Source organism: Lithobates pipiens, unplaced genomic scaffold (assembly GCF_037356315.1).
Source record: "Lithobates pipiens isolate NorthernLeopardFrog02 unplaced genomic scaffold, aLitPip1_a1.2 Scaffold_22, whole genome shotgun sequence".
Taxonomy (NCBI): domain Eukaryota; kingdom Metazoa; phylum Chordata; class Amphibia; order Anura; family Ranidae; genus Lithobates; species Lithobates pipiens.
The window spans coordinates 44,575,052-44,597,751 of NW_027507784.1; the positions used below are offsets into that span (position 1 = coordinate 44,575,052).

The 22,700-nt window shown below is 42.6% G+C and overlaps 1 protein-coding gene and 1 gene segment (V, D, J or C); both read left to right on the plus strand.

Annotated features, from left to right (window-relative positions):
* The window catches only part of LOC143925174 (Ig mu chain C region secreted form-like), a 45,504-nt gene extending 40,995 nt beyond the window's left edge, over positions 1 to 4,509 (plus strand). Inside the window, 1 exon segment of the C gene segment in view lies at positions 4,100 to 4,509. Coding sequence covers positions 4,100 to 4,494 — 395 coding nt within the window.
* The window catches only part of LOC143923711 (uncharacterized), a 512,582-nt gene that overhangs the window by 216,918 nt on the left and 272,964 nt on the right, over positions 1 to 22,700 (plus strand). The gene's annotated exons all lie outside the window — the stretch shown is intronic.

A 22,700-nucleotide genomic window follows, 5' to 3' on the forward strand; every position in this document is an offset into this window, starting at 1 on the left:
CTTTAATAATAAACACCTTCATTTACAAATTGCATTTTGTGTTTACTTGTGTTGTCCTTGACTATTGTTTAAATTGGTTTGATGTTCCGAAACACTTAAGTGTGACAAACATGCAAAGGAACAGGAAATGAGGAAGGGGGCAAACACTTTTTCACACCACTGTATGTAATATACTCAGGAAGTGTATAGATCAGTAACATGCAAAAAGCACAGGTAGCAGTGTACCATGCACCCGACCTGTGCAAATTAGCATAGACAACACGATAGCAGCCAATTAAAAAATAAATACTTTAAATAATAAATAAATCTTATTTATTCTGTAAGGTATATATTTATTGATTGGCTGCTATCGTGTTGTCTATGCTAATTTGCACAGGTCGGGTGCATGGTACGCTGCTACCTGTGCTTTTTGCATGTTACTGATCTATACACTTCCTGAGTATATTACTTAATTACATATACTATTGTATTTAACCATTCATCACCTGCTCACTTTGCACTTTATTACGGATGTTTGCACAGTTTTCTTCTATTGTTTACTTTAGCAATATTTGCACATTTTGAATTTTTGCCATTTTTGCACAATAATATATGTTGTTGTCATGTAGCACTTTAACCACTTGAGAACTGGGCACTTAAACCCCCCTCGTGACCAGACCAATTTTCAGCTTTCAGTGCTCTCATATTTAGAATGACAATTACTCAGTCATGTAACACTGTACCCAAATGAATTTGTTGTCCTTTTTTTCCCACAAATAGAGCTTTCTTTTGGTGGTATTTGATCACCTCTGGGTTTTTTTATTTTTTGCCCTATAAATGAAAAAAGACCGAAAATTTTGAAAAAAAACTAAGTTTTCTTTGTTTCTGTGATAAAATTTTGCTAATTATTAATTTGTCTTCATAAATTATGGCCACAATTTATACTGATGCATATCTTTGGTAAAAATAACCCAAATTAGTGGATATTATTTAGTCTTTGTGAAAGTTAGAGAGTCCACAAACTGTGGTGCAAATCATACAAAATTGATCACATCTGATGTACTTGTGGTCTGTGTCATTTCTTGCGACCCGAACAACCAGGAAAGTACAAATACCCCCCAAATGACCCCTTTTTTGACAGTAAACATTCCAAGGTATTTAGTAAGAGGCATGGTGACGTTTTTGATGTTGTGATTTTTTTCCCACAATTTTTTGCAAAATTAAGATTTTTTTTTTCACAAAATTGTCATTGTAATAGGTTATTTCTCTCACTTGGCATGTGTATACCACAAATAATGCACCAAAATACATTCTGCTACTCCTCCTGAGTATTACAATACCACATGTGTGGGACTTTTCCACAGCCTGGCCACTCAGAGAGGCCCAATATGCAGGGAGGGCTATCAGGTGTTCCAGGAGCATAAATTACACATCTAACTTGTTGACTAACTATTACACTTTTGAAGGCCCTGGAGCACCAGGACAGTGACACTAACATTCCACTGATGACAGATGACACTGATACGTGTTACTGATGACACATGACACTGATGTGGCACTGATGACAGATGCCACTAATACGGGGCACTGATGACACGTGACACGAATGACAGATGGCACTTATACGTGGCACTGATGACATGTGGCATTAATACGTGGCACTGATGACAGATGGCACTAATACGTGCCACTGATGACAGATGGCACTAATACGTGCCACTGACTCGTGACACTGATGACAGTGGCAGTGACATTGTTGGACCTTTATTTTATGTTTTTTTTTTTTTAACCTTCTAACGGCCGCTGCAGCCGCTAATCTCTCCCACCTCACACACTGTCTGTGTGAGGAGGGAAAGCCGGCGATGAGAGATGATCTCATATGTTTACATATGAGATCATCTCTCATTGGGTAAGCCGATCGCGCTGTGATTGGCTGTTTACAGCGATCTGTGACTGGCTGTGTCCAAGGGACACGGCCAGCACAGAACTTCCCTGATGCACGCTCGCGGGAGCACACAACGTGGAAGTAAACAGGAGGATGTCCAGGGACGGCCTCCCACCAATTGGCGTCCGCGCTGCAGCCGTCTTTCGGCGATATCGTGGATGCCTAGTGGTTAATATATGTTGTTGTCACGTAGCACTTTAATAGTAAAATACTGAAGTAGGCTGTTTAGGATCGCAGTGTACCTGAACCTCTACCTTTTCTTTTTTTTCTGTGCCTCTTTATACTTATAATTACTGGTGTCCCATGAGAATTACAGCAATACACCGCTCATATTTAGTATCATCTCTTTATATATCTTCTTGTTATTGTATAGAACAGCGCAACACCACCATCTGTTGTGTCAGCCATGTATGTGTTATCTGCACAAAACCTTTTTTATAGATTTTGTGATAAATGTATGAGTTTTATACGAGATGTACCTAATAAGTTTGGTGAATGGTATCAGAAAACAAACAAAACAGAATATACAAATAAATTACCATTAATGGCCACACACTTTTGGCAATTTTCATGAAGCTTCTGGAAACTGTCAGAAAAGGCGTCTTTAGGAATCTATCGCAGAACCGCAGGAAAGAATTCCTTATGGATGATGACATAGTTGTAAAAGAAGGCGATCAATATTGTCTTGGATATTTGCAAGTGACTCTTTTTGAGTTGTGGGGAAGGCGGTGAACACCATACCATCGATTTCTGCTTGGATTCCGGATTGAACTGGTAGCACCAGGTTTCATCCCCTGTGATGATGGTTCACAGAAAGAATGGATACTGGTCACACATGGTAATGAAATCTCCAGAGGTTTCCATTCGTTTTGCTTTCTGTTTGTCAGTCATCTTGTGCGGCACAAACCAGGAACAGATCTTCTGCTTACCCAAATCTTTGCGGATGATGGTGCACACAGTATCCTTGCTAATGCCCAATTCCTCCACCATCACTCATAGAGGCAGTCACCAATCTTGTGCCAGCATTTGTCGCACTTGAACGTGGCTCATCCTCAGTCATTTCCTTCCCATCGCAAAATCGTTTCAACCAGTCATATTTTCTGCTCACGGCTTCCGTCTCGTACACTTGCACCAGCATTTCACGGGTCTAATCGCCGGATTCCCCAATGTGTAGTAGAACTTGATGTTCACTCATTGCTCCTTTGCACTGTAACCCTACCTCTCACACTGACTACATAGGTTTACCCTGATGGTCACGTGTACTCCACACTAGGTAGCCCTTCTAGACGTGTCTCTGAATAGCCATGTGCATGCGCACGTCTCTGGCCCATGCCTCCGTTGAGATATCGAACCATTCACCAAAATTTTTAGACACACCTCTAATTTGGCAATATAATTTTGATGTGTGTTACTCTGTGCTCTTTATGTGCCTTGAAAGTCATAATCACACTCATCTTTTGGAACTTTTCTTACAGTATGTAGCAGAATCTCTAACCTCTTCCAGTCTTATGAGAACTTTAAAGGCCAAAGACAGCTGACATCTTTCAATATGTAGTGGGTTGTGAGGCACAGTGGGTGCCAAGATGGTGAAAGTCATTGGGCGCCAGACACTTCTTGGATGCAAAAGTGGTTTTATTTCTTTTAACAGTCCTTTTTATATTTTGAAAGGAAAAGGGGGTTAGGGCCAGGACACCCTTGAGTAGTTACAATTTCAATTGGCAGACTCCGAGACTTCAATAGGAGGACAGCCATACAGGGAAAGGCCCCAGCAGGGTGCCACTTCTGCACGTGCAGATTTGCTGTCTCCTACGGCAACAGTATCTAACAATTCCTAACACAAAGCTCAACAGTTCTCTCAGCTTCACTATAATGTCCACTTGTACTGTAGCTCTACAGCCCCTCAAGCTCCTAGTCTTAGAGCACTTAGATCTATATGTGTTCACACATGCCTTTATATAAACAAAAGTTGAAATGTCAAAAAGCTGACATTTCAGAAACAGAAAGAGCAGCGGACCACTTATAAAGACTTGGTCTAGGTCAGGGTTAGGAGGTCCACCAAAACCAGATGCGTGCTGCATCCTGAGCTGTCATGGTTTGTATATACAGGACTACTTCTTGGAGATGTGGAAGATGAAAACTGAACCCTAATGATGATACACATTTTTTGTTTTGTAGATTACCCATGGAACCCTGTGGTGGAAGAGATACAGACACCCAACATATTCCATGACACACCGGTCAGCCTGCAGTGTCAAATCTCTGAGTATTTCCCTGATGATATCACTGTGACATGGCTGAGAAAAAGCCAGAATCAGGAGATATGTGAGGAGACTGATAATATGGTTAGAAATACAATAACCTCCAGGAAAGGAGAAAACAGAAACACATACAGCTGTACAGCCACTCTAACCATTGTCCCCTTACTGAGTGTCCACCAGGGGGCAGAATACATCTGTAGGGTGGATCACCCCTCTCTGGAGAGACCCATTGAAAGAAGAACTAAAAGTCTTATTGTAAAGGGTGAGTGTTTGCATTATTTGCACAAATCTCACATTACACTGGCTCCCTAAAGAGGCTCTGCCACCAACAAACAATTGGGGTAAAAGCACAGAAAAAATAATTATTGTAAATGCTGTCCTGTAGTAATTGACCATACTTGTAATGTGCTAGTTCCCTAGCCAAGTCATCTCCTTGCACACCACAGTCCTCTCCTTTTCCTGATGCCAACATAGCAGCATACTAGTGATAGGCTCCGCCTCTCTTCCACTCCCTTAGGACCAGTGAATAGCATAAATGAAAGGCTTAGTTAGGCCCCACCCCATTCTTCTTTTTTTTTCTCATATATCCACGCACCAGTGAAGAGTAAGCAGTACTATGTCCCCACCTCTTCCTCCGTGCAGCATTTGGCTGGGTTCAGCCTCTCCCAGTGTGAAGTCCCAGCGCTCAGGCCACCAAAATTGCACTAAACAGCCTGGGAACCCCTTCTGTGGGTCTTGATCGAATCCTGCAGTGTTTCCTCTTTAGGAATGAAATCTGCCAGTAAGTAAGTGTCTGTGTGCTGAGGCTTGGGGGGGCCAGCTAGTTCATTCATTTCACTTTTTTGGTCCCTTGTATCTCACAGGGCTGCCTATCCCTTTTTGTTTTATTTTCTGTCTTCCTATACGTTTCCCCTTTATTACCTTGATCTTTTCCTTTTCTGTGACTTCTTTGGCTCCATTTTTTCAATGCCCCCCGGTGTTTGTTTCAGGTATGGCACAAAAAATAAAAACCCTGTGTTTGTGTATATATATTCTATATGCACATATTCATAGTTGTATGTATGGGCAATACTTTTTTTTATTTCCCTTTAGACTTTTGTTTAAAAGAAGAAAAAAATAGAAACACCTTTTCATTTTTTTTTTTGTTACCAATGTATATTTCTCTCTTTCAGCTCTAAACCTTTCTCTCTCTGATGATATTTTCCTTTTAAGCTATCCTTGTTTTTTCAGCTGGCCACCCTATTTGTCCTCAAACAATGAGTCAGTCACCATTTATACAAAAGACCCCCAAATTCAAAGGTTAGAGACCATCATGTGGTAAGTTTCAGGAAAAGAGGCACCTCGGCTGGTGGTGTTAACCCACTTAGTTCTGCTTCTGGCGAGCGGACAGCCTGCGGATAGTAGTAGCTCCTCTTCATCAGACGAAGGCCCGGAGCTGCTTGGCTTCAGTTTTCCCTCCATTGAACTATGTATCCAGACAGTCAAGCAGGCCAATTGTATGGGTAAAGTCATATTCACCCTTTCTTCAGAATGGCAAAGTCCGGAGAGAAAATCTCCTTTATTTGTCTAGACAGGTTTTATCCTCGTTAGAGATTGGATAGCATCGCTTTAATCCCTCCCTACAGTAGATACAATGTTTGAAATTTTGGGCTGCGTTTGTTGTCTCAGGCAAGTTCTGTGTAAGATACCTAATAACAGGAAATCTCTGTGTTGGTAGGAAACGTAACACAGCCATACCAGGAGTGACAGGAAGTCTGTCCTACTCTCGCAAGATGGGAAGCAAAGGGATAGGGAATGTTCCTCCTCCTAGCAGGTTCCATTCTTCTAGGCAGATGGACTGCTGTAATACATACATATCAGATCTAGGGGGGGCGGTCCATTCACAAAAAGAATATACAGGCTTCAATTCAACCCTGTTTGAAGACGTTAAACTTTTTTATCCCCTTAGAGAGCATTAAAATTAAGTCCCTTAAACCAGCGCAGACAGATGGCAAAATGCTATTTTTTAAACATCCCAAAATATTTCTCTTTCATAATTGGCAAGCTTGCAATCGGCTAGACGCATTTCCATTTTAACAGTCTGCCTTTTGGCCTATACAGGTCTCCGAGACTGTTCAAAAGGGTTCTCAGTGCAGTGTTAGCTCCACTCAGATAACAGAACAGAAGTTCTCCGGTTGCTACCTGGACAACATTATTCTTCTATCCAGAGGTTTGAAACAATTGCTGACGCACCAAGAGATTCTCATAAAGCAATGCTGAAGACAGTAATCTCCACTTGTTTGACCATTTTTCAGTGTGTCAATCTTTGGAACACAATGTCGTCATACCAATAATCCCTTGGGTGCGCTGACTTCGACAGTTTAAGCTGGGATTCTTAGCACAATAGAGGAAACAGAGTCTGGCACAGTTATCAACTGTCACTCAGTATGAGTAGGAGTATACAGTGGTGGCTGAAGAGGGAGAATCTGATGAAGTCGCCCCGTTAGAACCATTATACTAGATCACAATTACTATTCACCTCGTCAAGGATAGGCACAGTGAGAAAAACCATTGGTTCAGTCCAATGGGAAATTCCCAGCCAAGCGGGGTAGTCTTAAATACCCTAGAAATCCAAGCAACTTCTTTAGCACCTTTCACCTTACTACACAGAATCAGGGGACGATCAGTCTCTCTGCAGTTGAACAACATGGCATCAGTTGCCTATATTCATCACCAAGAAGGAACTTGTAGAAATATGTTATTGAGGGAGATAATAGATAGCCTCTAAAGTCACAAAGATACCATCGTCCCAATTAGTATGTGCAAAGAAAAACTGGGCATATAGCTCAGAAAAACTAAGAGGAAAAAGCTCTAGAATTGAGTTTCCTGTTAGTTCTGTGGGAACAGGGACTATTGCGGTATCAAATTAAGTTGAAACAATCATTAAAATTCAATTACATTTTATTATAGTTCCATCCATATAAAAGATAATACATAGATATTGGTGTTACAGAACCACATTACATTCGATCCAAAAAGGACAAAATAGGTTCAAAAACATGGTCTTAACATTGCTAAACACAAGGGTTTTTTTACGGAAGTACAGAGATGACGCATAAATCCGACCGGTTTCGCGGCACTAAAGACACCGCTTCCTCAGGGAACGTCACTTTATAAATCTAGTACAGAAAGATAGATATTTAATAATACCATACAAAATATTAATAAGATTTAAAGAGAAAGAAATAAACAACAATACAATCAATAACCAAAATTGATAATCAACACTTCGAAAATTCATTAGAAAAACAGTGGAGGATCATGACTCACCCCTGGAGCTCCCAACCCACAGCAGACAAGCGACCTACTTCGAGACACCCTCAAAAACAGGGTGCCCCCCCTATGGGCGGACACGGGGGGCAAGGTGGAGAGACTCTAATCTCCACCTTGCCCCCCGTGTCCGCCCATATAGGGGGGGCACCCTGTTTTTGAGGGTGTCTCGAAGTAGGTCGCTTGTCTGCTGTGGGTTGGGAGCTCCAGGGGTGAGTCATGATCCTCCACTGTTTTTCTAATGAATTTTCGAAGTGTTGATTATCAATTTTGGTTATTGATTGTATTGTTGTTTATTTCTTTCTCTTTAAATCTTATTAATATTTTGTATGGTATTATTAAATATCTATCTTTCTGTACTAGATTTATAAAGTGACGTTCCCTGAGGAAGCGGTGTCTTTAGTGCCGCGAAACCGGTCGGATTTATGCGTCATCTCTGTACTTCCGTAAAAAAACCCTTGTGTTTAGCAATGTTAAGACCATGTTTTTGAACCTATTTTGTCCTTTTTGGATCGAATGTAATGTGGTTCTGTAACACCAATATCTATGTATTATCTTTTATATGGATGGAACTATAATAAAATGTAATTGAATTTTAATGATTGTTTCAACTTAATTTGATACCGCAATAGTCCCTGTTCCCACAGAACTAACAGGAAACTCAATTCTAGAGCTTTTTCCTCTTAGTTTTTCTGAGCTATATGCCCAGTTTTTCTTTGCACATGTTATTGAGGGAGGTGAACCCCACACTGTCGAGGTCAGGCAATCACTTGCAAATTCTGAAAGCAGTTTACCTCCTTGGGGACTTGAACAGACAGACAGACTGACCATTATGCAAACTTTCCAGAGCACAAGTGGGCCCTACACTGCAGGTCTTCTATGAGCTGGTCCACAGGTAGGGCCAACCACAGACAGACTACATTGCTTCTCACAGCAATTTCAAACTTAGGATGATGTCTGAATCAGTTCTGCACCCCAAGGCAGAGGGGACAAATGCCTTGATTTTTTCCATGGATCAGCAATATAGCCTATAAGTTTTCCAACAACATTTCTCGCAATGAGATTCCTTTTGAGGCTGTTGAGAGTGAACATGGTAGTCATATCCATTCCTCCATTTTGACAATAAGGGCCTTGAGTTTTCATGGCCATTCATCTCATGAGATAGAAGCCAACTCCCCTTTGCACATACGCAGACTGTGGCTGCAAATGGGATGACTGATAGTGGAAGCTTGAGAACCTAGCCTGCTCCAGGATGATCTTTACCTTGTGGAGTGAGAGAAGGCACTTTACTAACAACATTTATGTCAAAATCTGGAACAAGTTTGTGTTATTTTCAGCAGGGCCAGATATTGATACTACTGCACCTCTGGTGAAAGCTGTTCTGGGCTTCTTGTAGACCAGATTAGACATGAGCCTTAGCTTGCAAGTATCAACTAAGTTGGCAATAACAAGGCTTAGGCCGCGTACACACGGGCGGACTGTTCGCCCAACTTTGTCCGCTGAACAGTGTTTGGGCGGACAGTCCGCTCGTGTGTGGGCTTTCAGCGGACAGTTTCAGCGGACAGTTTGACGAACAAGGTTTTTCGGAATTTCCGAAAAACTGTCCGCTGAAACCTTGTTTCAGCGAACAGTCCGCTCGTGTGTAGGCTTGTTCGTCAAACTAAGTTCCGCGCATGCTCAGAAAGGATTTACACGCCGAAAGTTATAATGCAGTGTATAGGACGTCGTATTTTTCGTCCCGTCGTACGTGCCGTCATCGCGCACGGTTTCAGCAAACTGTTCGTCCGTCGTGTGTGGCCAAGTCCGTCCATGCTAATTTTGAGCGGACTGTTTGCCGAAACTGTTTGACGGACAAAGTTGGGCGAACAGTCCCCGCGTGTGTACGCGGCCTTAAATGTGTCAGAAATGCTTTTGTTTGCACACATTTTAAAGACAATCAGGAGGTTTCGACCACCACGAAAGAGGATCTTTCCCAGTGGAATCTATCGGTGTTTCTGGATTTCATATCAGTTCGACCATTTACTCCAACAGAATAGTGTTCAGTTTGTGACATTACCTACTAGGCAGTATCTATCGCAAGTTCTTTAAGCAGAAGAATGTCTGAGATTCAAGCTTGGAGAGCTTCAGTAAAATATATTTTCTTTCCAGAAGGAGTAGACTCGTGTCCGGTAGATCGTCTTGTATCAAGGTTAGCGACAGCCCTCCATCTAACAGTCATCTGGGCATTGCCTAACTTCCCAGAGGATCACTCAGGAGGGTCACACAAATTGGGCATGTCCAGAACTTGAAAGAAGTTCCTATCCACAATTGCCCTTTTCAAATCATGTAATAAGCCTTTTATCTCCTTCTACCTCCTGGACTCTAGTAGGCATGGTCGTGTCTATAGTGCGAGGGGTCATGAACCTCCTTCAACAATGGATACATACTCTCCCAGAGCGGCTTCGGTCTCATAAGCTGCCCATTAAAAGGCGTCCATAGATTCCATCTGCAAGGAAGTATCATGGTCACCCCAGGATACTTTTTTCAAGTGCTACGGAGTAGATCTGGGGGTCTTGCCATTAGTGGACTGCAGAGAAAGGACTGATCTGTCTTCTGTCCCATTCTAATTTAAAATTGTTTCGACAAGTAGAACCAACCTTGTCAGCTAGTTATTTTTCACTAGTATGCGTATGTGATGCCAAACCATGACAGCATGGACCCACCCTTGTACGTTTCAGTATGTAGCTAATTACAAAGAATGGGGTGGGGCCTAACTATGCCTTTAATGTATGCCATTCACGGGTCCTGAGGGAGTGGAAGAGAACCTGTCGCTAGTATGCTGCCATGATTTGGCACCAGGAAAGGAAAAATTGCGGCAAGTATTTGATACAATTTGCAGTTTTCTAGGAGAAACAAATTATTGTTTATGCTGGCCCATTTCCTCTAATCATCCCTTCACCTCCCTGGTAGGAATGGATGAATTCATTGAGATGGGAATGAAGGACACACATTAACAAAAGCATGTAGGCATTGTTTATTATAGTAGCACGAGGCCCCCGTTATTGGGCAGACTGTTTATAATTTTTTTTAGCTTAAATTTTCTTAGCTAAACGCACGGATGGCTAATTGCACGGATAAGGAATAATTTTTTAACACTAATGAGCAAAGAGTTTTGTGAATTGATATATATAGCAAATTTAAAGGTATAGCACCAACTCTACCCGATTCTCCTTTCATGTCATGCATCTTACAACATATGATTTTACTAATGAGGGAAGACCGGGGATGAAAAAAAATCTTTATCCCATAACCCACATGTAACCTGCCAGCCTCTGTGCCCTACCCCATGATATTGTGAGATAAATAGGGGTGCACTAACTACTGGTATGCATGGTCTCCACTCTTGGCAGATGATCCCTGATTCAGGGCTTTCCTGCACTCCTTCAATGCTCCATTTCCTAATATTTGGCATCCTTCCTAGTTCCAGGAAGGATGCCCTTCCTGGATCTAGGAAGGGCATTTGTACTGTGGCCTCTTGCCTGTTGCTATTCTGTCTGCTAGTGCATTTCCCTTAGCGATGTCATCCTGTTTGCCTATGTGTGCTTTGCAATGGAGGATGGCTATTGATTTTGGAAGTTGTATTGGTTCTAACAGACTTGTAACCAAAGTGGAGTGTGAGATGGATTTACCATCGGCCGCTATGTAACCCCTTCTTTGCCAAATGACTCGTGTGTGACCCCCGAATGCATATTTGGAATCAGTGTATATGTTCACGTCTCGTCCCTCAAAGAGCTGACATGCTTTTGTGAGTGCTATCAGTTCTGCCGATTGAGCTGACTGAAAGGGAACTGGGTTTGCTTCTAGTATCACATCGGGTAGTTGAACTACAGCATACCCCACGTGATATGTGTTATCATTTGGCCTTGAACAAGAGCCATCTATAAATACATTTTGTGCATTAGGGAGGGCGGTTGAAGACATGTCAGACCTGGGAGATGTACCTTGGTGTATGAGGTCCATGCACTCATGCTGAGGCACTACTTCATCTTCCTCACTCTTCAAGCCTAGTAAGGCATTCAGGATAGGAGAGGGGCCAGAGGTGGGTGATGTATATTTTTTTTATTTCAAGTTTTGGGATGGACAACAAGATCACCTCATAGTTGCTCAACCTTTGAGCCGACATGTGTTGAGTGTGGATCTTTTTTAACAGGATGGGCACATTTTGGGTAGTATGCAGTGTTGTTGCATGACCCAGGGTGAATGAAGTAGCCATCTCCACAACCATCGCACAGGATGCTAAAGCTCGGAGACACGTCGGCATTCCCTGTATCGGCATAGGTACAACTCTTGAAAAAAAATTGAGTTTGCCCCCATACTGCTGTGCCAGGAGAGAAGAGATGGCACATCAGGCACTATGGGTGCGATAGGTACAACTAAGTTGTTTATGGCCCTTAGGTCTTGCACAAACCTATAACTGCACCCGCCTTTTTAACTGGATTAATAGGTGTGTTGTAGGGTGAAACAGTTTCTTTTAAAATTCCCTTTTTAAGAAAGTGCTCTGCCATTGGAGCAATTCCCTCCTCCTTCTCTTTGGACAGGGTATATTGTTTGTGGTAGATAGGGCCACCCTTAGAGTGGGCACAACCTATAGGGGTGCAGAAGATGAGCCCCACATCAAGTGTGCTTTCTGACCATACTTTCTCAAGGTCCCCTTTTATTTCTGTCCTTAGCAACATGGGCCATATCGGAAACTTTTTAGAGTGTGCGATGGCACCACCTTGACTTGTTAGTTCCATTTGTATACCCAACTTTCTCATCATATCCCTCCCCAGAGATTAACAGGGCAATTGAGGATTATCCTAAAACTGTGGTGAAACAACACTGATCTCCGCTCTACATTTAGCACAGGGACTGGTGGGGTTTTAAAGGTTTTGGTGAGTATCCCATTAACTCCCATCGAAGGTTCAACGTTTGTTGAACTCCTCTATAGAAATCCTCACCCAGGGTTGATTTTGTTGCACTTGAATCAAGGAGGAAAGGGATTAGTTTTCCATGGACATGTAAGGTCACAATCAGTTGTTCGTTACGAGTGAGAGACGAGGGGGAATGCTGGGATACTACCTTCAGGGCAGCATTGTTGCTGATTTGGCCACTGAATGGGGTATTTTGGTCCTTGTGTTTGTTGAATTGATGCCCGCTGAGTGTAATTTTGTGTGAGTGGTAACGGCTGAGAAGCCTGGCGTTGGGACTCATAGGGCCATTCGTTTCTCCAGTGATCTTCTACCCTACAATTGAAGCATCCAATTCTAGAGTTACTGGGGGGGGGGGGGGGGGGTTCTCTGAAAACCCTCTACCTCTACCCCTGTCCCTAGCTTGTCCTCTTCCTCCCCACTGTCCACCATTCCCTTGGGGTGGGCCATTTTGTGGTCCTGCTTGGAAATGTTCACTTACTAGTTTCTTCTTTATCTCAAGACACCAAAAGGTTTTTAATAAAATACTGCGCTAGATTTTTTTTTTTATATAAAATACTGTGCTAGAAAAGATACGGCTTATGGACTTTTTACAAGATTCATGTGTGTTCACCTGTTATTATAATTAAGTTAATTGGGAGTGTTCACAACACTTACATTCATCGCAGCAATATTTTTTATTTTATCTCAAGACAGCCTGCCGCATCTTTCTTTGTCAATGTCTTCTGAAAGTCCTCCAGTGTACTGGTGGGCCACTCAGAGATCATTTGTCTGATCATTAAACCCATTTGTAGTTTAAGATTAGATGTGTATCATATCCGTCCCTGTACCAGGCTAACCCCCCCCCCCCCTTTTTCGCCACATTAGAGACTTCCTACAGAAATGGAGAATGCATCACATTTCTCTTTTGGGTAGAATAGCGACGGTAAAAATGACTATCCTCCCCAAACTCCTGTATATGTTCCAGACATTGCCCATCCCAGTCCCTTATGGCCAACTGCGAAAACTCCAAGCGGATCTGATGCACTTCATCTGGAACTATAAGAAACACAGAGTGCCTCGTTTGGTGATGATAGCCTCCCGATCAGAGGGGGGACTGGCGTTCCCGGAATTGGTAAAGTACTATCAGGCAACCCAACTAAGAGCAATTACCTCTTGGTTCCCCCAAAGAGCGTACGACAAATGGACAGAAATAGAGAAGATATGGCTAGCACCCATACACCCGAATAGCTTGCTCTGGAGTGCGGGGGTAGAGGTGGAACCGGAGAGACTTCTGGGTTCAATGACATTACTTAGATCAGTGTGGCGTAAACTCTCTCGAGTCCATGGGCTCGGTTAGGAGATGTTGCCTGTAACCTCTTTTCTCTATAATCCGAAACTGCCTGTGGGTCTTACACACCAGATGTCTCTTCCCTGGGCAACGCGGGACCTTTCATTTCGGTCACCTGATAGACCCGAGATCTCATAAATTGCTTTCTTTCACTCAACTATGTGACAAATATGACTTGCCTCGCCGGGTATTTTATGGCTATCTGCAAATACGTCACTTCGCACAATCCATAGCTCCGGGCCTTCAGTTCTCGGCACTGCTCCCCTTCGAGTGCATAGTTTTGGAAGGAAAAGCACGCCGGGGGCTGATACCCGATATATACCGGCTGCTAAACTCTTACTCTGTTGACGTTCAGGGCAAACACGCATACATGCTCCGTTGGGAGAGGGCGCTGGGGGAGGAACTCCCGGAAGCGACATGGCAGGGGATCTGGAACCAGGCGGCAAAGAGTTCCTACTGTACTCTATATAAGGAGAATGCATATAAAATACTGTACTTTTGGTACTTAACGCCGGACAGACTCCATACCATATACCCAACTTGCTCAGATAGGTGCTGGCGTTGCCACAGAGGCAGGGGCACCCTTCTACATGTATACTGGAGCTGCCCCAAGATTGTACCTTTTTGGATAGAAACGCAGCACCTGCTGACCCGCCTCCTGGGAATCCAGATACCTTTATCTCCTAAACTTTTTTTAGGGTGGCCTCGCCTCCTAGGGTCTCAAAATCCACCAGAAAGTTGCTAAGACACATACTTACAGCTGCCTGGTGTTTAGTGGCTCTATACTGGAAGAGGCAGGCCCCTCACTCCATATTAAAGGATGTGGAAGTCATGGGAAAAAAATGACAGCAAGGTTGCAGGATAGGTTGGAAAAACATAACATGGTCTGGGACGCATGGCATCGCCATGAGGATCCACCATGAGCCAGAGGGGGGACTTCCACCCCTACACCCTACCCACCCCCTCCCTCTACCCTCCCCCTTCTTCCTTTTTCCTACTCTATATGTCTGTTTTCTTGTTGCCCCCACTCCCCTGATCTCTCTTGATCTGGAGAGGGTCGCTCATAGTTCACCTCTGCAATTGGTTATACTGTACAGCACCATGAACTCGAGTACTCACGTGTTAGTATACCATAAGCTGTTATTATGTTTGCACTGGTTAAATCTCTGCTCTACCTATGCATGTATGTCAAAATGCTCGGATTATGTACCACTGCCTCATGATAACTTTAATAAAATGTTATTTTAAAAAAAGCTTAGATGTGTAGGTTTGAATAATCAAACTTATCATATCTGCCTGCAAAGACAACCTGGCCTCTTGGGTCCAGGTGTCCATGAACCTTTACATCCGTCATCCAGGTGCCCCTGGATGAAGCAATTTTGTTGCGAAACGAGTAGGGATGAGCGGTACGCTACTTATCACCTCGTGTTTGTGACGGGTTCCAGGAGAACGGGTCTGTCCGTGTGCGTCCGGCCGGCGCTACGGACTTAAGGCTTATTTTCTTTTACACACTTGTAAGTGTATTTTTATTTTTTTTATCCTTATAATAAAAGGGTTTTACACTATTTCGAGTTCTATTTTTCCCTTTATGATTTTGATGCCCCTGCCTCTGAGTCCTCCCTCTGGACCTCTGAGTTAAGCGTCCGGGAGTGAGTCTCCTTCCCAAGATCCTTTGGAGCAGTGGAACCAGGAGGACATCGAGGAACCCCCCCTTGGCTGGAAGTGGTGTCTATTTTTCACAAGTCTCGTGTGACCCTCTGTAGTGGGGGGTCATGCCTATCTGGTAAGCAGCAAACCTTATCGTATGTTGGTGGTGGATTGAACACAATTTTTCCCATTTTGGACCTAGTGGTGAACTTTCTACGAATATTTTGGTTTATTTTTGGAGGATTTTTATTTACAGCTCTACGTTAACCAATTTGGTGGCTCCCATACACGGACTTATTGTTTATACACTGGGTGTTTATGTTTTCTCATTTTTATGCATTTATAGGTTTATGCCATGGAATTTTACTGTATGTGTTAAATTGCAGCGGTCAGACTTTGGGTTTTGAGATATTAACACATGTGTGTTTTATATCACGTATGCATATAGGGCTGCTATACCCTGTATAATATTTACCGTATATACTCGAGTATAGGCCGACCCGAATATAAGCCGAGGCCCCCAATTTACCCCCAAAAAACTGGAAAACGTATTGACTCGTGTATAAGCCGAGGGTGAGACATGGCTGTCCATCCCTGTGTGTCCGTCCATCCCTGTGTGTGTGTCCGTCCATCCATCCCTGTGTGTGTGTCCATCCATCCATCCATCCCTGTGTGTGTGTCCGTCCATCCATCCCTGTGTGTGTGTCCATCCATCCATCCATCCCTGTGTGTGTGTGTGTGTGTATCCATCCATCCATCCATCCATCCCTGTGTGTGTGTGTGTGTGTGTGTGTATCCATCCATCCATCCCTGTGTGTGTGTGTGTGTGTGTGTCCATCCATCCATCCCTGTGTGTGTGTCCGTGCAGCCTTGTGTGTGTGTCCAGCCTACCTGTGTCCCGAGCCTCCGTCCCGAGCCTCCTCCGTCCCGAGCCTCCTCCGTCCCGTGCCTCCTCCGTCCCGTGCCTCCTCCGTCCCGTGCCTCCTCCGTCCCGTGCCTCCTCCGTCCCGTGCCTCCTCCGTCCCGTGTCGTGCCGATGGATCGCCGCTCTTCTCGGCGGCCATTCTACAATTCAAAAGCCGCGCCTCCGCCTCCGCCTGTGATAGGCGGAACACTCAATTTCCCAGCAGCCTGTGTTCCGCCTATCACGGACATCCTCTCATCGTCGTCCGTAGTATGAGAATGAGCGGATGTCCGTGATAGGCGGAACACTGACTGCTGGGAAATTCAGTGTTCCGCCTATCACAGGCGGAGAAGGAGGCGCGGCTTTTGAATTTTAATGTCCGCCGTCTGTCTGCTCGATACGCTGATCGAGCAGTCAGACAGCGGTGACTCGAGTATAAGCCGAGGGGGCACTTTCAGCCTCAAAAAAGAGGCTGAAAATCTCGGCTTATACTCGAGTATATACGGTATTCTGATTTTATTGCACAATTAGTCGCTTGTATTTGTTTAGCGCGGCTTATGATTTTTCGTTTCCCTTCTATAACCCCCAGCATTATCCCACATTTCCCCCCTCCCCATATCCTCCTTTAGGGTTCCCCCCTCCCCTCCTCCTCCCCCCTCCCCTTCTTATTTTCTCTTCCCTCTCCTCCCCTTCTCCCGCCTCCCCCTTTCCTTTCCCCTTCTCCCCCCCAACCCCCCCTCCTCTCTTTCCATAATACCCCAATCGCCCTTTTCCTCTTCCCTCTTTCTCCTTTTTTCTTTCTTTCTTTTTTTCACTCCTTTTTTGATTCTCTTTCTCTCAGTCCACTTATTTTGTCTATATGGCTCATTGCATTCCACCATTTGTATATATAGGGGTTTTTCCACTTTCTTCCGTCGAGGTGGGGTGGAGCATCCCCACGGGACTCCCAGGCCTCAACGTCCTACCGAGTCGGCGTCCTCTGATTACAGTCTCCGAGTGAGTTGGGATGCATGTGAATGAAACAAAACTCTCTATATTGGGGGAAAAAAACTTTGACCCTTATATCCAGACAGTTAATATTATCTAACTGACCATTCTCGCTTAACTGTCTATATAAGAAACACCGCTGCACACTCACAAGTATAAAATGTAACTGTATCTATATGTTAAATGTTTTACAATACAATATATAGATTTTATTAGAAAATATCTAATGTGACATGATATTTATGTAAACTCATGTAAAACAAATGTATTAATATATTTATATAGTATTCATTATTCTTGTCTATGTAAATCATGTAATTTATGTATTATTCATTCATATTTTATCTATAGAATTCATATGATGTACCATTGTGCTACCTATAAGGCCCTGATGAAGTGGAACTGTCTGCGAAATGCGTAGGCCACACCTCTGTAACTGTTTAGGACCTGCACAACCTCGAATTCTAATCGAAAGACTGTAACTTATCCTAACTTGATTTTTTACTTTTAGAAGGTACTGCCTTATGGCAGATAAACAAAATGTGTATATTTTCTATAATCATAGTATAGTACTCTATTTTGTTTATACTTCTCTAAGGCGCAATTAAAGTCCCATCCCGTTCTACACTTTTTTTTGAAACTCAGTTGTTTTCCAGAAATCCAATGCTGATTCCCTTGACTTCTGTTTACATGCTATAGCAGTGGGGAGAGAAGAATTATTTTTAAATGTGTTTTTCATTTTGACCTCAAGCTCATCCCACATGGTTTTTCTGCCATCTTCTGTATTTAATGGGTTTTACATGCCTATCCGTTATAGGAGGTGATTACTGACATGTATGTGACATTAGTCCGATCCCAGGCATGGCCTACAATGCCATCAATGATAAGATACATGTCTTCTTGTGTGTAATTCCTACCCTTACAAGCCTTTTTCAAGCATGCTAACATGCTTCCAGGGGAGACATTTGGCTTTGGACAGTGTTTTATAATTTTATGTATGTTTTTAAGCATATCCTCACCTATGGTCATAAAGGGGCCCTGAAATATAGCCCCGTCTTCCTCCTCAGTGTCCCTACTTACCTCCCTATTCTTACCCGCCTCCTTATTCTGACTTCTTAATTGTCATTTTAATAATGGCGTTTGGGCAGCTAAAGTATTTACTTTTTCCTGGAGCGGTTTCATTTGTTCCTCTGTCCTTCTTAACTCTAATTGATAATCCTCTTAACTTTGCCTTGTCCTTTCTTATTGCTTCCTCAATCTTTTTTTGAAATTGGGTATTTATCTGGTTTCCCGTCTGTGTCAGTAGTAGACTCAGGTGTGGGATTTCTGCATGGCTTTTGCTGCTTGGCATGGTGTCCAGCCAGCAGGTCTATATCTTCTTTTGTGAAACTGGGTTACATTGTTTATGGGAGGGGAGGGGCAGTTGGATCTTGTCACTTTTTATCTGCCTCATCCTTATATTTCTTATCATTAGCCTCTCTATTTAGATTTTTAGAGGGCTTCTTTTGTTTCTTACTATTTCTCTGAAACCATTAAGGGGCATACGTACACCAGAAACCAGTCCAAACACCCCCCCCCCCCCCATTTTCTCATGATATCTATGTGAAATTCATTATCTTCTCGAGGGAATGGATCACTACTGTGCATACTTTCTGTCCACCCAGCTAAGTTAGATACCCAGGGGTTTATAAACTCATCATTTCAACATACTCTGGCTACATAATCTTTACAATTTTGCCCCGGGTTTTGGAGGAGGTGGGAGATCCATTCCCTACGACTGACCCATTATCACAATAACAGTGAAATAAAGACTGCCTTACCTTGCAGTTTCAATTCACACAACAAATTATCTTATACTTCTATGCGATAGATAAGAAAAGCAAGACACAGATATGGGCTTTGGTGGTAATTGCCTTATTAACACCAACACTTTTTTTCTCCTTCCCAAAAAGAGTGTAGTACTACTTATTTAAACTTTCAAAATCCTTCTTGAGGACAGGTCTACCCAAGACCTCTTTATCAACAAAGTCCTTCCTGAGGACAGGTCTACCAAAGACCACTTTATCAATTATAAGGCATGGTCCGTCTCCTTTCTTATCGATTTAAGGGACTAAAGTTTTATCAGAGCCGAGGCAAGAAAACAATTAGTCAAACTAAGACAAAATTTACTTACCACGGATGATTGCACTATCCTGGACGAGCCCCCATTTGAAAAGAATACTGGTTCTGGACAACCACACCTTGGTTAACTTCAGTAGACTTCTGCAACCTCAAAATGTATCACTATAAGTAGGCACTCCCAGTCTTTTTGGGTGCATGTACAGATGTTCTGGTTGTATCTTCCTACGATTTGTGGTGATCTTGTGACTGTCCATTTGTGAGTATAATAATTGATTTTTATACTTTTAATAGATGGTGTCATGGTTAATGCACTAGGCATTAATCAGTTCTCAATCAGTTCTCTAGTGTTGCAGCTCCTTATCTCTTAGCCTCATTAACAATACATACAGGGATTTTTTTCATCGGGAACGTGGGAGATCGCAGTTACAGCACCTCCAGCACTGAATGTATGTAATGGCAAGGAGTGCTGGGTTGTGCTACAGTGTCTATTGATGCTGGCTGCTGGTGGATCTATTGTTGCTGGAGGGTTGATTGCTGCTGGGGAGGTCCATTGTTTCTGGTGGAGAATATATTGTTGTTGGGGTGGGTCTTATGTTGCTGGGGGGGTCAGTTGTTTCTGGGAGGGATCTACTGTTGAGGGAGAAGTCTACTATAGCTGGCTGCTAGAAGGTTTATTGTTTCTGGGGGTATTCTGTTGTATGTGGTCCATTGTTGAGGGGGGCATCTATTGTTGCTGGTGGGTCTATTGTTGTTGGCTGTGGGGAGTCTATTTTACTGCTTTTCTTGTCAATAACAAATTCCATACAAATTACTTAGTGCTCGAGGGCACTAAAGTGATGAGTCTAACTTAAGGCTTTTGCAAACCTGTTCTAAAAAGAATGCAGGGAGAGCGCAAATTGTGAAAAAATATATATTTAAAATTTTCTAAATTTTCAAAAAATTGTGACAAAAAAATAACTTCAAAAAACTCACCATGCCTCTCACTAAACAGCTTGGACTTTGTACTTTGCAAAAAGGGGTAATTTGGGGTTATTTGTACTGTCCTGGTGTTTTTGGGCCTCAAGAAATGTAATGTCAGTACATGAGGATTGATTGATTTTCAGATATACAGTATACCACAGTTTGTGGACTCTATAACTTTCGCACACACTAAATTCTGAGTTGGGATATTTTCACCAAAGAAATACATTTTGGCCCAATTTTTTGAAGAAAGATTGTTTATTTGAAAAATTTTATAATAGACATGAAGAAAAATGCAGGTTTTTTTTTTTAAATATTGCATGTTTTTACATTTATTTAGCAAAAAATAAAAACTCAGTGATGAATAAATATCATCACAGGAAAGCTCTATTTATTATTTGTGTGAAGAAAATGATAAAAATTCCATATGGGTACAGTGTTGCATGACTGAGTAATTGTCATTCAAAATGTGACAACGCTGAAAGCTGAAAATTGGTCTGGGCAAGAAGGGAGTGAAAGTATTGAAGTGGTCAAAGTGTATCTAAACCCTTACAAAGAACTTCTCTCATTTGTTCCCTTTTGGTCTGTTGAACTGTTGTGTTTTATCTGTTTATTAAGTGCAAAAGCACATCAGACGATCCTGCCATAAATCCAGAGCTGTTATGTGGATTCTGCAGGCTTATATCTGAGACAAACCATTTACCACAGGGATGGGGTGCTTACAATGATCAGCTTTTAATTATTTATGTAAAACCTTTATCCCAAAAGAAAAAAAAAAAAACTGTTTGTTGTAGCTGCTTTTGGCTTCACTTTGTTAGCATGTCTAAATCTGCTAGTACATATAACACCCCCCCAAGTGACAATGCTGCTATCCAAATGTGCTTCATGTTCTCCTTCATCCAGAGTGAGGGGTGCACTAATACAGGAAGTGTGTTACTGTCCAGATCACAAGTGAAAACTGATAAAAAAAAGCCTAAAGAAAGACTAATGCAGCCATCACATCTAAGGGTTTGTAAGCTGCAATATATTACTTTTTGTTTTGGGGTTTAATGATACTTTAAAGCAGAGTTCCACCCAAAAATGGAACTTCCACTTTCCCGGTTCCACCAAATACCACTCAGCAAGACTGACCGCCACAAGCATGACACCCAGAGGCAGAGGCATGATGGGACTTGTAGTTTTGTAACAGCTGGAGGTCCACTAATTTCATATCCCTTCTGTAGGGCGTAGGCTATAGTCAGGCAGTGAGCCCAAAGGTTTGAGTATTTTTTCTACAAAAAGGGAGTGTTGTCACCATAGAACAGGAAGTGTGTTACTGGCAGGATCACCATCGGAAGATAAAGGGGAAAAAGCCTAAAACAACATTTTTTGTTCCTGGGATTAGATCATCTTTAATGTGCTGTTTGTGTATTCCAGCGAAACCCCAGATGGTGGAGCCCATAGAGATCACTATGGGGGATTCCTCTCGTGTTCTCTTCACCCTCAATCTACAGAAGTTTCACCCGGAAAATATTGAAATAAAATGGACATATGAATATAAAGATAAAAAGTCTGACATGACACGGAACAACAATCTTCAAAAACACAAAGATCTTACTTATAATGTCACCAGTGTTGGCCACATTCCTATGAAGCTGTTTGATGATTTGCAGACAAAAGTCTTTGTAACATGGAAACACGAATCTATGGATGAACCGGAGACCAGAACACTGACTATAAGAGGTAAGGGAGAGGATGTATCAAATGGCATAAATATTTTAATTCAGGATATATATATATATATATATATTGTACAGGATGCCAAGGTTGGGTCCTGGATGGGTGCTATGTAGCACCTATATTCGGGTTTTGGTCCCTTTAAGGAAATCCCGGTAGGCTTCAGGGGGTCACCCAAAAATGGGTGAGAAATTCCCGGGATAGTTTTTAGGAGAGGGCTGACTCGCGGTCCTCTCTATATTAAGGGGCCTGGAATTTGGGGGGCTCTGAAGTGACATTTTGGGTGGGAAAGAGCCTCCCTCCCTGACCACAGGGATTTGTCACACAGGGGGTTAAAGGCCTCCAAGAAGACAGCCCATAAGACATGAAGTAGTAGAGAGGTAGTGGTGAGGAGGAGAAGGAGATTAACACCTGTCTGAGGAGCTGTGTTGCTGTTTTGGAGGCTGCAAAAAGATCTCTGTAAGGACTCTGAAAACTTTGGGGTGAAGACCCGACTACAGAACTGTAGGTGCTTTCTTTTCTAATTTTTGTGTGCTGAAGATAAGCGGAATTTAAAGGGATTGTAAAGTAAAATTATTATTATTTTTTTTTTTTT